This window comes from Rhinolophus hipposideros (genome assembly GCF_964194185.1).
Source record: "Rhinolophus hipposideros genome assembly, chromosome: 15".
NCBI lineage: Eukaryota > Metazoa > Chordata > Mammalia > Chiroptera > Rhinolophidae > Rhinolophus > Rhinolophus hipposideros.
In genome coordinates, this window is record NC_138061.1 from 7,472,173 (window position 1) to 7,487,177 (window position 15,005).

Below are 15,005 nucleotides of genomic sequence, written 5' to 3' on the forward strand. Positions count from 1 at the left end.
TAAAAAAAAAATCTACTGCAGGACTTGTCAGAGACTTTAATTTGCTAATAGATTATGGATCTTGAGTGGGGGTTATGGTATTTCCTCAACTTATTTAGCCATGCAATTTTTTAAAAATGTGCATATCATTGGGTTGGTGGGCTGTACTATGAAACACATATGTAGTAGATATAGTACTCTATTATTTTCTGAAAATAGTAGTACTAGAGGAATAGTTTCGCCTGAGGTAGCTGAAGTCCTGTGATGGTTAAAAAATATCAACTCACTGAATGCCCAAATGTGTGAACACTATTGAGAATATGAATGAAGCTCTCATCACTATAACTGGATTTCAGAGACCTGCTGTTGCACCAAGGAGGGAGGGAGCAAATTGGATATACTGGAGGTCCTATCTATGGGACTTGCAAATTCCTAGCAGTTCAATTTACTATTTCACTCAGTGACTATATGAGCACCTTATATTAGTTTGATGTGAGTCTGGTATTTAGTTTCATATGAAGGATAAACTCCAAGGCAAGCTATGCATATGTGATCTATAAAAGCAAGAAAGAAAATAAAATTACCAGGCGAAGTGGCCATTCCCGTGGCTGATGCTGAAATTGTGAAATAGAAACTAAAATAAGATAAAAATCCAAACAAAAATCCCACCCACAAAGAGGAAATTTAGAAGATACTTTTTTATTTCAAAAATGTGTACCTCCTATATACTCAAATTAGATAAAAATGACTTCTGAAACGAGAAATTAAAAATAAGAAAGTTTTCTTGGATGAGACCGAAATGGAGATGGGGATTCTGGAAGTGAGAAATGCTCACTGGTTATGAGAACAATATAATCTCCCCAGCAGCCTCAGGAGAAAACAAGCACGAGTACCTGAGCAAACGACCCCGGCATCCTCACGGTGACCACAGTTGTGGATAGACAAGCCCAGATGCCAGCACTGGCCCAGGGTGGCCTCGTCACCCTGGCACTGCACGTCATCCAGGAAGATGTCCCCCACACCCTCCCCAAAGTGGCTGCTCCCCAGGGCTCCAATGCCCTCCCCACAGTCCAGCTGCCGGCACACCACGTGGGCAGCGTTGATGCCCCAGAGGTCGTCACACACTGTTCCCCACGTGCCATTGTGGTATATTTCAACTCGCCCTTCACAGCGGCTCCTCCCGTCCATCAGCCTGATGACGGGCAAATCTGCGGGAGACTTAGGGGTTATTATTGGAATATGAGCAGCTCTCTGGCAAGTAATGTCTAGTGGGACTTCAGTTCTTCATATAATAAACCCCGAACTCCAGAAACTCTCATTTCCTTTTTCTAGCTCCCATAGGAATAAGTCAAATTAGGGATCACAAACACAGGGACAGCCTTTTCCAGCCCATTTCCTATTTCATGTATTTTACTCCATCACTCCCATTTGGATTGGAAACGTGGTGAATGCAAAGCTCAGATAAATATCTGGTTTAGGGTTGAGTCACCAAATCGCTAAGGAACAACATTGGAATAGGTCAAACTCAACTTTTCATTATTTCTTTAGGCCAAATTTGTCCATTGGCCTAGACACAAAGTTAAATCTGAGCGCACCAGCCTAGACACGTGGCCACCTCTGCCAGTAACCTCTCCTGTCATATCAGCCCTGTGTGTTCTAGTCCTGCGGGAGACATGAATCTAGGAGGTCACTGACAACCTCAGGGAGTCTGCTAGAAAGATTGGATAACCAGGAAGCCTTAGATGATACATAACTCAAACAAACAATAAAGAGATTACCAATTGTAGGAGCTGTTTCTGCTGACTCTGGGGCAACTTCAGCAGCTGAAAGAGAAAACCCGGGGCATTCGTGTTAGTGGATTTACAAAACGCTCATGGGTTACAAGCAGAGTGGGCACATGAATCCACATTTGTGCCAATGTGGTGGTACAGGACATTCTGACAAATGCAGCACTGTCACAAGCAGGTCAGCATTTCGAAAGATTCAGTCCAAACCAGGTAGTGTCTCTGACCCACCTTTCTCTCACCTGGGTGAGCCGCTAGCTTTTGGACACTAATTGGAGGCGTCTATCTGAGTTTGTCCAGGGGACATCCATAACAGCCCTTCGGGAGATCTGAGGCTACAGCTAAGACAAATGAGCGTTTGATGCCATTTTAATTCAGAGTTTTCATTGGGAGACACCATGACTTGTTTGAAACATCAAACACTCACTCTTCAAATTAAAAAACCATGGAACAATAGAGTGGGTCAGAAATATCCTGTCTTCACCTTCACTCTGTTGGAACCTTGTCACCACCTAGCCCTCTGAGGATGGAGGAGGTGGCCCTGGGCTGTGGAGGGACCTGACAGTGGGGTGAAGACACCCAGCCATGGGGTGGGGAGCCACGGATGTTTGTTGCAGACATTATTTAGTAACAAAAGGTAACAACAGGGTTTTAAAATATTCATTTAGCTTTTTAAAATGGTTGCATATAATTTCCCTAGTGGCAAGAAAAACCTAACTTTGTCAATCAACAAATTAGGAGAGTATTCATATATAGCTCTCTCTGAGTAATGTCTTAATGAGAAGTTTATGAGATTGACACACATAGAGAAATCATTCTGGAAATGATAAACCTTCCCAGAGCCGAGACACAACTTCCTGGTTCCCTAGTATGATTTTGTTCACAGGATCGCTTTCCCTTCTCCGGGCCAGGGGAACAGGCTGTGATGATACTGGGCACACTGGAGACTAGTATCACCAAGGTCCTGGATTTTCTGAGTCTGCGGGGGTTCCTAGGACATGGGACTTTCAGTGCCAAAACAGGGAAAATTCTGGGCAAGCTGGGACAAGGTGTTTACCTGGCCTGGGACCCCAAGGCTTTCAGGGTTGGCAGGCGTTGCTCTGCTGCTTGGGAGGGACACCCAAATTTGGGAGGGTTCAAGTACCTGAGCAGATGGCCCCGGCATCCTCATGGTGCCCACAGTTGTGAACAGACAGGCCACGGTGGTGGCATTGCCCCAGGCTGGTCTCATTACCCGTGCACCACACGTCATCCAGGAAGATGGGGCCAAAGCCATCACCAAACAGACTGTTCCTTGGGGCCGCCAGGGCCACCCCACAGCCCAGCTGCTGGCACACCACCTGGGCGGCGGACAGGCCCCAGAGGTCGTCACACACGGTCCCCCAGGCGCTGTTATGTTGGATCTCTACGCGGCCCTCACACCTGCTCTTTCCATTGGCCAGCCTTACTACGGGCAGATCTGTGGGAGCCAAGAGCCAAGTCAGCACGAGAAGGTTCTTTAGATTCTCAGACCCGCCAGTATTTCTAGTTAGAGAATCCTACCCCAGGCTGTGGTGTGCTGTCCAGACAGCATGTATCCACAGGAAATTATGTGGAAACACAGAGGAAATGATACTCGTATGACTGCTTCATATACCTGAAATTTAACACAAACTACAAAGTTTTTCTCACTGGGTAGTTTCTTTATGGGAGTCCAGGCCATCTACTGGTTTTGTAAAAGATCTATACACTTAAAAATCACCTTTTGCTTTCATCCCCTTTTGGGTATCCTGTTTTATATTGTTTCTGTAAAAATTCAAAAGAAGTCGGCTGAATATCTGAGGTTCAGACTTGGATTTCTAACCCAAGTCTCTCAAAGAATAGAATGAAGTTCTCAGAACACAATTAATTTACTTTACTTGAATTTAAAAATTATTTTATGGGAAGCTGCTGGAGGAACTTGGGGGTTGGAATAGCAAGCAGAGGAAGAGATGGCATCACTACGGCAGGAAGGTAAGGAATTAACCTAGTGACACTGAGCCTTGATCCGAAAGCAGATGAAGTTGATTCTTAGATTCTGAGCCCCAGAGACTGGGCCTGGCTCAAGGGTCCTCTTTGAGAAGAACCCATAACAGCACTATGTGGTTCAAGGCTGTGATACAGGGCTTTCGATGATGCACTGAGGGTTGGGTGTGGTGATTTGGCTCTCCTTGAAAAGATTCTTACACATGAAGAATCCACCATATTACCAGGTTGCCTCTAATGAGCTCGCTTCTATTCCACGCAGCACGAGGGCTATGAAAATAATGTTGGCTACATTTCGGTTGACCTCAACCTAAGGAAAAGTTACACAATGTAAGAATGGAAAAAGTACCTATTAGATGGAAAACACCTGCCTCTTCCCCAGGAGTTGAAGCAACTATATCTGTAAAAAGAAAAACAGTCATCTTAAGCACATTCCAAACAAACACAACGAAATTACATACGCTTTCCCAGTACCATTGAAATCACACACATGAGTGTGTCTTTAAACAACCCTATCCAACCTCTAATCAAATTGTTATCATTTAAAATGTGACGGCAGCTCATATAAATGTCTAACTATTACATTGTTTTGTATACCTGAAACCATTAAAAAAAAAGAATAAGAAAGTGAAATAAAATTGATGTTGGGATTGTGAAGATGTGACCCATAGGCCTGGGACACCTTGTCAGGGCAGAGTTCAACATCCTGGCTCCCAGGTAGGGCTGCAGGTGGAGGAGCAGCTCCTGCCACAAGGCCCACCTGCCTCCAGGCCCTTCTGCCCTCTCTGGCCTGCCACAGTTTCAGTTGCAGGAGCCATCACTTTGGGTCAAGAGACACCATTTCAGAGTCTGGCTGAAATGCAGCTCTTGTACGTGGGAGGGATCACATATCAACCTGTTATCACACAGAACAGCTTTTCCTCTGGAACCAGAGGAGAAGAGCAGGACCTTGTGAGACTATGACACAGCCCTGGGTCTTTACCTTCTGGAAGGGAGAAAGGGTCTGGAGCTCAGAGCATGGTCAAGGAAAGTTAAGGCTGGTGAGGGAGACCCTGGACTAAATGGCTAATCACCAATGAGCAAATAAAATCAATGCAAACTCATGGATACCTGGGTGCCCAGCTGCTGCAGACTCCACAGATAAAGGAAATATGACAGTGGTTTAATAATAGAAACCAGGATCGTGGAGTGGCTCAAAGGTCATTGTCTCAGTTTAAATGTGACTGGACAAGCTGGAGTAAACAATTGTCCTTAAGCATCTGGGGCTGTCCCAGCTGGGTCTTTACAGCCAGGTGTGAATTGTATCACCTGGCAAAAAAACTCCGAGGCAGTGATTCCGAAAGGATTTGGCTTAGTAACTAAAATACCACTACCACCGCCACCCACAACAAAATAGTTAACGTTCTTGTGCATTTATGGTATGCCATTTGCTTGATTAAATGTCCCCTGTGGAATGTTTCATTTAATCCTCCCAACAACTTCATGAGAAAGGCACCGTTATTTTCTTTAGTTAACAAGTGATTAATCTTTATAGATGTTCAAGTTGAGTGCCCTCCCACATGTTAAACAGCTGGCATATTTTTCAGTTAGAACAAAAATCGGCTGTCCCAGACACAGAAGCAGATTGAAAGTGTGGAGTCATTTCCAGACTCTACGTGCAAATTCCAGCCTTGGCCTGAGCAGCTCCACGAGTGGCCCAGAAGGGATCTGTGCTCATCTGAGCAGATGACACCAGTGTCCTCATGTTCATCGAGAAGGATGCTGCCTGACCCGGGGCTGAAGCTGGCCCCTGGGAGGCCAGACATGGCCAGGCCACAGCCCAGCTGTCTGCAGACCACGTGGGCATTCTCTGGGGACCAGCTGTCATCACACACGTGCCCCAGGCATTGGCATGACTTCCACTCGGCCCTCACACCTGCTTGACCCATTCGCCAGCCGCAGGCCCAGACTTTGTGGACATTCCAAACAACGCGCATCCAGAAAAGCCACAGAGGAGAAACCCAGGATTTCCTGGAAACTGTGCACTGACAATCGATAGTAACAAATCTACTCCCCCCTTCATTTCATCCATTGATTGTTGCCTTGGGTGTTACTCAGTGTGTTTTTTGAGGATGCGATTGCTTAAGAAACAGTTTTGCTCCTTGGCCCACAGGCCCAGCAGCGACCTGCATCTCTGCATAGCTGCTCCCTTCTCTCTCACTCTGTGCTGTGTATCTTGGTTTCTGACGCTCACAGTTGTTTGTTGGATTTTGCAGGAGAAGCTGTCCTGCACACACTAATTGGGTATAAATAAGATTCTGTATGCTCTTGCACACGTTGATCAAATGACAATAGCAGAAGCTCTTGTCTATGCTGTTCCTAGGATCAGGTACAACCACGTATGTGACAACATCCTGGGCGTATAAAGGACAGTCACTATAGGCTCACCCCACGTTCAAAGGGCAGTGACAAACAAGGGTAGAGACTGGGTATGCTCAGGACAATGTAAGCTCATGGAAGAAATGGGTAGAGATTTGGGGCAAGCAGGGCACTCCCATTCACCTTCCTAGGTGCGAGCTTCCTACCTAGTGCCCCCAAATCATTCTTGCATCCCACAGTTTCTTATTTCCTCTCACTTTTCAGTCACAGGGTTTTTGGGCAAACCTAGATAGTTTCATCCTTCCCCCTTTCGTATGGCCGAGACTGTGGAGAAAGGCAGTTTCAGCAAGGACACTTTTCCCACAGTAATGCTGGACTTTTTCCTGAGCTAAAACTCGACAAAGGGAAGGCAATTGAAGAGAGAAGAAAAGATTACCTGTGGATGTGGGTACCTCTGTCGCCTTTGGAAAAGATGCTAAGGACAGATAGAAGAGTGAAAGAAAAAAGTTATACAACATCTTTGGTGTCAAATATATTTAATTCTCAATCAACTGTTAGAGGGCTCTCTCTCGTGGATCATCTATAGTTTCTGAGTTTAAATCAATTTCCTTCCCAATTCCTTCCGCTGTGGGGAGTACTCCTCCCAGCATGCAGCTGGTATGTCCACAGCCAAGTGATAACAAGCTTGAGAAAATGAAAGCATGGCGGTTGATGAGTAGTTTTTGAACACACATATATTTTAAAGTCAAGGAAGCCTTCTTTGGGGAATCACTGCTGTTTAGCATAAGCTACTCTGGTGCTTCCTTTGAAGGTTTGGGATCATTTCTCTTTTTCCTCAGCTCTTTTCTGCATGTTGTATTTTACTCTTAAAAACTAGCCATGGAAAAGGAGCTGACCTAATTTGAAAGGTGACAACTTTTGGGCCTATCACAGAGTCAGGGAAACTAAAAAGTGGTGCTTTCAGCACCTTTATCCTTTACAGTGCTGTTGAGTAGACAGCAGGACACAGAGGTCAATGCCTGCTGTGCTTGGAAGACGTGGGTGAGAAGGTAACGGCCAACATCTAAATAGTGTTCTCCATGTGGCCAGCACACCAGCTACCTACTCTACTCAGAGAGACGCACTGTATCCAAACCCAGCCTTAGGAGGCAAAAGCCATGCTCCTCCTCCTCCTTAGCCAGAAGAGGAAACCAAGGCATAAAGTGGTTCAGAGATTTGCTCCAAGTCCCACAGCTAGTAAGTGATGAAACCAGGATGACAAATCCAGGGCTTTTACCCCCTAAACCACACCCTACCATTCCATGGGACTTTGTCGAAGCCAGTTATAGTTAATCAGATAAGAACAACTGAAATTCCCTAAAGTTAGGTGATTCACAGTGGCTGGCGGTGTTGAGTAAGTCAGCGAGCCTATGAGAAACATAAACGAAAGGGTATGGCAGGTCACGCTCCTTCAGTCTTCTTAAGCCCAACAGGTCAACCTGCTTATTTGAATCAGAAAGGTACATGTCTTGTTCTGGGAAGAAATTGCACCCAATCTGGACACTGAGAATGACCTAGAATTACCATGGTTACAACCACCAGAGGGCTTGGGTCTTTGGTTTCATTTCTGTCCTGTTGCCGGCCACTGCAATGTCATTTTGTGATTTTTTTTCAATCTGTGGCCACAGTGATGGTTACCTAGTGTGGTACGCTTATCTTGCCAGTTGCTTTGGGTTTTTAATTCTTCTCGAGTGTGTGGGTCATATCTTCCAGAGTAAATGTTGGTTTGCAAAGGGCAGAAACACATTATCTCAAGAACATACACTGGTGACCCATCAGCACTGGGAGAGAGCTGATGGGTCCCAGAGCAAGCGTGACGCTGGGCCAGGAGCTCCAGGGCAGGGCTGAGAGAACTCAGAGCTGCTGCTTTGTGACCTTTCCCATCATGCCTGACAAACGCCCCATCATTCTGCCCAGGGCCCTGGTTCCCAAACTCTCTGAGCCCCCAGCCCTGTCCTCTGATGTCACACTCAGCATGTGGCTTCGGCTCTCACTTTGCTCAGAACATTGACTCTGCCTATCCCTTTACCTCTCTCCTCTCCCCTCAGAACCTCCCAGGACCCCCACCCCCTGCTTGCCCTTTCATCCTGGTTATTGTGGCCCGGTCTGGCTGACAAGTCAGTTTGCCTCTTACGGCCAAACCTGGAAGGATGCAGAGATAAATGGGACTTTTGATGCCAACGAATGAATTTATTTGCAGAAACTCAACTGGGATGAGGGGGTTGAACAAAACAGATGGTTCCCAGAGGCTGACCCCTCACTTGTGGGACACGAAATAATCTGAGCTGGTTAATCTTCTATTTGAAGAGTTACATATTTATTTCATCAAAATTTAAAAATTTACATTCCATTCCATCCTAGTTAAGGATATTTTCAGATATACCTGGCATAAATTGATGAGATAAGATAGCTCACTGTATTTTAATTTTTAAACATTTTAACATTATGGTTTTGCTGCTGCATTTATTTTTATGTACAATTTGTTTCTGGCAAGTGATCCTGGCTGTTCATTTATGGCGGTGATATAAAGTTTCCTTGTGAAATGAATTCATTTAACTGAAAAAAGAAGAGTCTATGTAGAGGAAAGTATTAAGAAAACCATAGTGTGGGTGGTAGGTGGGGGTGGCGGGGATTGTGCTGGGACATCTGAATGGCTGAAATTTGGGAAGCGTGGCCGAGGGATGAGGGACAGCCCAGGATGTCCCTACTGCTCTAAGCACTGTGGAGGCTGTCCTGTCGCCCACCCCCCGCCTCAGAATCAGGCCCACCTGAGCAGATGACGCCGGCATCTTCATGATGACCACAGTTGTGGGAGAACCAGCCGCTGTGCAGGCATTGCCACAGTCTTCCTTCGTCCCCCACACACTCCACATCGTCTAAAGCAATGGGGCCCTGGCCTTGGTCAAAACGCACCCTCTGGGGGGCCGCCACAGCCATGCCACAGGCCAGCTGCCTGCACACCACCTGGGCATCATGCAGGTCCCAGCTGTCATCACACACTGCCTCCCAGCTGCCGTTGTAGCGCAGCTCCACGTGGCCCTTGCACCAGTGGCTGCCGCTGGTCAGCCTTAGGGCCACCTCTGCAAATGCAGACACATCTGGTCCCTGCTGTGGGCGCTACCCCCTTGCTTCTGCCTTTGAGCTGACCAGCTTTCGAGGACTCCACTCTCATACCGGGGGAGGGAATTACAGTGGGTTACAGTGGCTGCAAAGGCACTTTGGGTGTGATCGCTCATGGCCGTGAGTTTTGGAGTGGTGTTTTTTAAAGCTTTTGCCCCAGACAAGATTGTGTACTTGACAGAGGCCAAAGGAGGCCCCTGGGAGCCCTTGTGAAGGGGGCCTCACCATGGACACAGACATTGGTTGTTACTGTCCCGAGTGAGGAACAGTGCTCTTTGGGCAGGTGAAAGAAACCACACGCGTTCTGAATGCGACAGCGTCAGCCAGTGTGATGTGCTCTGGGATCAGAAGATGTAGGTGAGTGCGTTGTTCCCTGGCAGCGTTGGGTGGTTAACTACTTTCTCCAGGCAGATTTTGGGGGTTAACTAAGGAGCATGGAAACCCTTATCTAACTCCTACTGCCCAGGCAGGCTCGGCCATCCAACCTCACCACCATTACCAAACAGGGCCAGGGGCTAAGATGACCAAAAGACCTACCTGTATCATTCTCATCTTGCACAAGAGACTCATAGGTGGCATAAAAGCCGATGTTGGTGATGATAGCATCACTGTGAAAGACCACTGTCAGGCGATTTGAGGAGGAGGTAAATATTGGGGTTGCACTGGAACAGAACCTCCCCAGCGAAAAAGATTCACTTTGTGGGCCATCGAAGATTTCTATGAAGTCGTATGGACAGCCATAGAAGTTTTCCAGCCTGTGAAGTAACCATATCATTCAGACTCAAAAGCCCCATTAAGCGTTGCCCAGATTGGTTCAGGAAGGGTTCTGCAAAAGCTGTCTGAAACCAACGTCTCTTCACATAGGTTGGAGGAAATGAAGACCCTGTTGACGTAGGCAGTATGTATTTTCCTGTTTCTAAACATCTTTTCATTTTTTAACATTTTCATTCAATTATGTTTTCTGAATATGTATTACAAATACAAGGAACATAACAGACGTGGTATTCACAGGTATTTGGGAAAAAGTAAATTTTTCTCCCACCCCTGAGTGGTCCCACTCTGACTTCATTCTCTTTCCCAGGGGCAGCTACGATGAACAGTGTCTTTTTGTTTCCTTCCAGAGAGACTCTATGTAAAAATGGCAGCTATTATACCATTGTCCATGGTTTTATTTCAGATCATTCCATAGCAATACACCCTCCATGTGTAACAACAATATACAGATGTACCAGAAGCTATCTAACTGATCTCCCACTGATGGACAATTAGATTGTTTCCAATCTACTGCTCCTATCACAATGTCACCATGACTATCCTCAGTGCCATGACACTTTATCTGTAGACCAAATTCCTGGAACTAGATTGGTGGGTTAAAAGAGCCACATGCTAAAATTTTGATCAATATTAATACCTTTGAGAATTAAATATGGAAGTTGGTTCTTTTGGGGGAAAGGGGTAGCAGGGAGTATAATGGAGTAAAGAAGAAAGTAAAAGTAAGAAATATTTACTCACTTCAGCACCTCAAATGTAAGTTTGACATAAGCTCTGATGTCCACTTGTATGTCCCAGGCACATACCACATTTGTGGGGTATTTTCTAGGATACCAAGGGCTGAAGAAGGAGCCAGAAGCATTTGTGAGCAAACCGCCACAGTGGAAATTTTTATCTGCAAGGAACAGTGAAGAAACTCCATCAGAAGGGGCACTGACCTCTGCTGAAATTTTTAGAGTAGTCAAGAGGGGACAGAGTGAAGGCAAAAGTCAGGAGAACTTTTTCTAGGGCTCCTTCGGCCAGTAACCAAAAGTTGGCTTTGGAGACCCGTCTGAGTTTCCAATGCTGTTCTTTGTCAGATAAGATCATTACGTGTGTCCTGTTGGGCTTACAGGGTTTTGTAAGGAGACATGATAGTGACATATGCTTGAAAGAGCTTTATGAACCCACATGCACAGCTTGGTCCAAGCATGATGGGTTTAAATAAAGCTGAAGTACCTGTTGGGGGGCTGTCACCAGTTGAGTCTGTGACAGTACCCAGAGAAAAACTGGTACCATGAATGAGGACTTTTATCCAGAACACTCCTTTACAATACTCAAAACTATCGACACTCAAAGCTGTGATTTCTCTGTCCCAGGGAACAGAGATGAATCTGGTTCCTCAAGAGTTTGGACATTTGCACACCATGGGTGCAAACGAGTGACGTTGAGACGACTTGTTGAGGGCTGGCCCTGGGATTTCTACTTCCTTGTTCCCCACAGCGTCCATAGCATGACCAAACGCTTACCCTCTCTCACAGCAGATACTGACTCGGAATCCTGCTGGCCCAGAAACTGCGTTTCTGCTGAATCTGAACTCTCCCCCTCTCCTACCTCTCTTCCTACCCTCGGTGGCTCTCCAGCCCCACCATTTTGTCAATGCTAATGAGCTGCATTGCTCTTGTTAATTAGCAACAGAAAATTTAACTAGACTGTGCCCCAATTACAGGATTAAAGAGTAGCCAGGATTCACACACATCAGGGGACTGGCAATGGGTTGAAATGGATGGAAGAGTGATACCTGTTGGTCCTGCTTTTGCGTTGTCATCGACACCTACAAAAAGATAAAACAGAGAATGAGAGACAGACTAAGATAGTCACATGACTCAAAAAAGAAAATCAGGCACTTTTTAAAAGCTCAAACAGATTCTATCTGGGCAGTTGAGAGTGTAGCATCCAAAACCATCTATGTTGGTTAAAGATTGGCAGCCCCCGTTCGTGCCCACTGGGTGAGGGAACACACTCTGCTTTCCACGAGATGGCTCATCTAGTTGCTGGAAGTGCTAAAATTGAAAATACGGTGTTTATTTACTTTCAGTCAGTTATGGGGCCAAAGGAACTCTGCTTGCAGAGCTGAGCTCAGTCTGTCGCACAGCACGTTGGAGGCTGTACCTGCGGAGTGTGGGCCTGCATGTGATGTTGAATATGACTTGGTTGTCTTACGGATACAGTGGAGATGCCAACAGTCTCCACTTTATTGGATACTGTGAAGATTAAACAAGAATGTGAATGCCCTGCACTCTTTGGACACCACCTACAATTCTGACTCAGGAGACAGTGGAGGGTCACCAGCCTCGTGGCATGTCTATCCAGGAATGAGATGTCTGATGAAACAAACCTTCTATTTAATCACCACCGCTTTTAAGGTGGGACCCTGAAAATGTTACAGACACAACAATTGAAGAGAAAGAAAACTACCTTGAACAAATTGACTTGGAAAGATGGCTTGAAGCCCAGGGCTCCTTTCTGAGAAATCGCCTGCTGGCTTTGACTTCTCCCTTCCCAGAGGCTGCCAATGAGTGAGGCTCTCTCTGCGATGTGCCGTGTTCACGGGCTCACTGTGCAGATGGCACTGGCATCCTCGTGATGCCCGCAGTTGTGGGGGAACCACCCGTTGTGCGGGCACTGCCCCACCAACACTGCAGGGCTTCGTTCCCTGCACACGGCACATCATCCAGCAGGACGGGGCCAGTGCCTCCTTCACAATAGCTTTGTGCTGGGGCTGACAAGGCCTCGCCACAGCTGAGCTGCCTGCACACTACCCTGGCGTCCGTCAGGTCCCAGCCGTCATCACACACTGTGCCCCAGCTGCCATAGTAGAAGACCTCCACCCGGCCCTCACACCCGTGGCTGCCATTCACCAGTCTCAGGGACACATCTGGGTGACAAGAAAACAGAAGCTTCTGAGCTGTGGTGTTGTCCCCAAATCTAGGACCTTCTTCAGATGGAGAATGCCCAACACTTGGTCCATTTTCCCCTATTAGCTGTTGGACTCTCAATAGGGTGCCCCTGTGTCCTGATTTGCCTGCAATAGTCCTGGTTTCCAAGTGTTGGAGATTGACTAATGCCCGATGATTGCTTTAGAGGCCCTCTGAAACTTGCAAAAGGATCCTGATTGGAGAAGAAATTACAACATCACCCTAAGCGTAATCCACTGAGAGCTCTGAAATGTCTCCATATCCTGCTGTAGATGAGTTGTGGGTGGTTTTGTATTGAATTCAGCTGGGAACAGGTGGGCTGGTAGTTGCAGTTTGGGATAGTTTTGTTCTAGAAGGATTTGCCTACTGCACTTTCCCTTTTTTTGGAGAAGAGGGAGGCTCTCATTTGGGTCCTCCATCTACATACACAGCCAAGGGAAGATATGAGATTCAGCTACCTATTTCTTCAGCCAGGATATTTTGGTGGAGGAAAATGACAGTGAGTGACAGAGCAGGGGAAAGGGTGGGCTGGGGGCTGTTAGAGTCAGAATGGATGTCACTCAGGATGTCATTAATGAAGGTGGGTTCCGCAGGTCAGATTTAGGAAGCATGTCCTCTCTTAAAAGGGAAGGACACAAATTCAGTCTAAACTCCCTCCAAGTACATATTAGGATACCTACCACTCTCCCTTCCATCTTGCTGAATGGCATCGTACAGAGTATAAAACCCTGTGTTGGTGATCATGGCGTCACTTCTGAACACTATGGTCATGATGTTCGAGGAAGAGAGAAACGTGAGCTCTGTTCCAGCACAAAACCTGCCCATGGAGAGTGAGGCAACTTGCCGTCCATCAAACACTTCGATGAAGTCGTAAGGGCACCCATAGATGTCCTCTAATCTGAGGAGGTAATGCAGAGTTAATCTCCCCAAGGAAATCTGCAAAACTGCCTTAAGTAAAATCATTTTTTGCATTGCATCCAGCCAGAAACTGCAATCACTGCTGCCACCTCCTTCCAACCACACACCCCACTAGTAGACTCAACCCCTTAAATATTGACTGAATCTGTTCCCCTGACCTTCTCTACTGGGACTGGCCCAGGTCAATCAGCCTTTCATCATGTCTCACTTGGTCTAATTCAGAGCCCCGCCCCCCAGCTGGTATCTTGGCTTTCAGTCTTCCCCACCATCTTCTTCTCTATCCTGAGTATCTCCCGAATGTCCCCTGACTATTCAAACTCTGCTACTCGCTAGGGAGGTGACAAGTGTCCACTAAGGTCTCACTGAGTAAAACCCTAACAAGGTCTAGAGCAGGAAAAAATGGTGATGGCTGTAAAAGCTCTGGTCTGTTGACCAGGACTTTTCCCTCTAATACCCCAAACTGCCTGGTTCAAGCCAAGGGTTTCATGACATGTTTCATCTAACCTGGAGATCAGAGAAGCTGTCCCTGACCAATCTCCTAATGTCATCTTTGCCCTGCCACTCTCTATCCTATTACCATATATATTACCATATACCTTATTTTTTCTTTATAGCACTTACCAACCTATCACTAACTGAAATTGTCCATTGAGTTATTGGTTTCTTCGAGTACTTTTTGTCTCCCCATTTAGAATATAAACTCCATGAGGGTAGAGATCTTGTCTGTCTTGTTCAGTACTATAAGCCCCTTCCTAGACCAGGGCCTACCCAGCGAGTGGGCTCAATACATAGCCATTTAAAGAACATCAACATTTATCTAACATGATAAAAATGTGAGATTTGAATATTTGCATTTAAATAACAATAGACTTTGCTGCATATAAGTGCTCACTGCATAACATATACATAATGGACACAATTACACTTGTACACAAACTACTGAATTTGAAAACTGCTTATTGCAGAACACATCTGTTCCAATGTAGTAAGCACCAAGTATGTCAAAATAACCAATTTTTAATTTCTTAAGAAAAAGTGATAATGTTTGTATGTAAGGTGACAACAGTGTGGTAGT

General features: G+C 46.1%; 1 protein-coding gene across 1 annotated transcript in view; it reads right to left on the minus strand.

Moving 5' to 3' along the window:
- LOC308508216 (scavenger receptor cysteine-rich domain-containing protein DMBT1-like) overlaps positions 1 to 15,005 on the minus strand; it is a gene marked incomplete at both ends in the record, with an annotated part of 84,722 nt that overhangs the window by 13,021 nt on the left and 56,696 nt on the right. Inside the window, 15 exon segments of the mRNA XM_081074568.1 lie at positions 873 to 1,187; positions 1,758 to 1,802; positions 2,908 to 3,222; positions 5,500 to 5,640; positions 5,643 to 5,660; positions 5,663 to 5,715; positions 7,421 to 7,532; positions 8,933 to 9,244; positions 9,822 to 10,039; positions 10,797 to 10,950; positions 11,836 to 11,868; positions 11,959 to 12,097; positions 12,654 to 12,722; positions 12,725 to 12,972; positions 13,693 to 13,910. Coding sequence (XP_080930694.1) covers positions 873 to 1,187; positions 1,758 to 1,802; positions 2,908 to 3,222; positions 5,500 to 5,640; positions 5,643 to 5,660; positions 5,663 to 5,715; positions 7,421 to 7,532; positions 8,933 to 9,244; positions 9,822 to 10,039; positions 10,797 to 10,950; positions 11,836 to 11,868; positions 11,959 to 12,097; positions 12,654 to 12,722; positions 12,725 to 12,972; positions 13,693 to 13,910 — 2,390 coding nt within the window.